Source organism: Phaethon lepturus, unplaced genomic scaffold, assembly GCF_000687285.1.
Source record: "Phaethon lepturus isolate BGI_N335 unplaced genomic scaffold, ASM68728v1 Scaffold54655, whole genome shotgun sequence".
Lineage (NCBI taxonomy): Eukaryota > Metazoa > Chordata > Aves > Phaethontiformes > Phaethontidae > Phaethon > Phaethon lepturus.
In genome coordinates this window covers 195-1,673 of record NW_010542302.1, presented here as the reverse complement: position 1 = coordinate 1,673, position 1,479 = coordinate 195, and the positions used below count along the sequence as shown (strand labels likewise).

The following is a 1,479-nucleotide window of genomic DNA, read 5'->3' as shown; positions in this document are numbered from 1 at the left end:
CCTCAGCCCCACAGCACAGGGAAAAATCGAGGGGGGGGACTTAAAACAAGTAAATTTTATTGTGGGGGGGTGACAATGGTGGTTTTTTAACGGTTGGACTTGGCCACACGCTCCAGCTCGTCCTTCTTCTTGATGGCGTAGGAGTTGGAAGAGCCCTGGGGAGGGGGCGAGATGGGTGTGAGTCAATTTGGGGAGGGGTCCTTTGCGTCCCCAACTCGTGAGGGAAGGGGACAGGGGTGACAATTCTGTCCCCCTCCTCACCTTGGCGGCATTGATGAGTTCGTCGGCCAAGCACTCAGCGATGGTTTTGATGTTCCGGAAAGCGGCTTCACGGGCTCCGGTGCACAGCAGCCAAATGGCCTGGGGAGAGGGGGGGACAGAAAAAGGGACGTTGGGGACAGAAAAAGGGACGCTGGGGACAGAAAAAGGGACGCTGGACAGGCAGCCCCCCCGGGGTTTACCTGGTTGACGCGGCGCAGCGGAGACACGTCCACGGCCTGTCTACGGACGGTTCCGGCGCGACCGATACGGGTCGAGTCCTCCCGGGGTCCGGAGTTAATGATGGCGTTAACCAGGACTTGCAGAGGGTTCTGCCGGAAGACAAGCAGGGAAAGACATCAGCACTCCCCAAAAATAAACTCTCCAGCACCCAAAACCACCCCAAACCCCCATCTTACCTCCCCCGTGAGCAGATGGATGATCTCGAAGGCGTGCTTAACGATGCGCACGGTCATTAACTTCTTGCCATTGTTGCGGCCGTGCATCATCATGGAATTGGTGAGACGCTCGACGATGGGGCACTGGGCTTTACGAAAACGCTTGGCCGCGTAGCGCCCGGCGCTGTGCGGCAGGTACTTGGCGTATTTTTCCTTCACGGCGATGTAATCCTGGCAGAATATGAGGTCAGACTCCTCCCGTCGACGGGAGGGATACAGGAACCCCCGTTACGTCCCCTTTATGCTCCCACCCCCCTAAAAAAATTATACCTGGAGAGAGATGTCGTTGATTTGCACGTCGTCGGTGCTCCATTTGCCGAAGAGTTTGATGTCGGGGGTCTCGGTGACGGCAGGAGCCGTCTCCCAGTCGGTCATGCTGCAAAGGGGACAGAAGGATGAGGGAGATGCTTGTGTCCCCCCCCCCAACCCCCATAATTAAGGGGTTGTGGTGTCTAAATCAAACTTCTTTAATTAAAGGAAAAAGCGAGTGCCTGCAGATGCTCCAGCAACCCAGTGAGGTTAAAGGCTCTTCCCAGTATGAACTTCACAAGCAGGGGGGTCCCCCCAAGGCACCACAGGCACACACTCAGACACCCTAAACCCTGCCAAGCACCCACGGGTGTCTGTACAGAGGAGGGGGGTCCCTCAACCTCCCAGAAGTGACAAGGTGGCCCAGGGGTTGTCCCCAAGTCCTTGAGCGGGGACATGATAAGAGGGGTGTGTGTCCCCACTGCCACCACCCCGGAGTTGGGTGCTTGTGACC

At 57.3% G+C, this 1,479-nt stretch overlaps 1 protein-coding gene across 1 annotated transcript; it reads right to left on the bottom strand.

Moving 5' to 3' along the window:
- Positions 1-86: 86 nt before the first annotated feature.
- RPS5 (ribosomal protein S5) lies at positions 87-1,091 on the bottom strand. The gene is made up of 5 exons (XM_010287974.1): positions 987-1,091; positions 678-887; positions 462-590; positions 262-360; positions 87-155 (listed from the first exon to the last, which is right to left on the bottom strand). The coding sequence occupies exons 1-5, from the start codon at positions 1,089-1,091 to the stop codon at positions 87-89; spliced, it is 612 nt and encodes a 203-aa protein (XP_010286276.1).
- Positions 1,092-1,479: the final 388 nt, after the last annotated feature.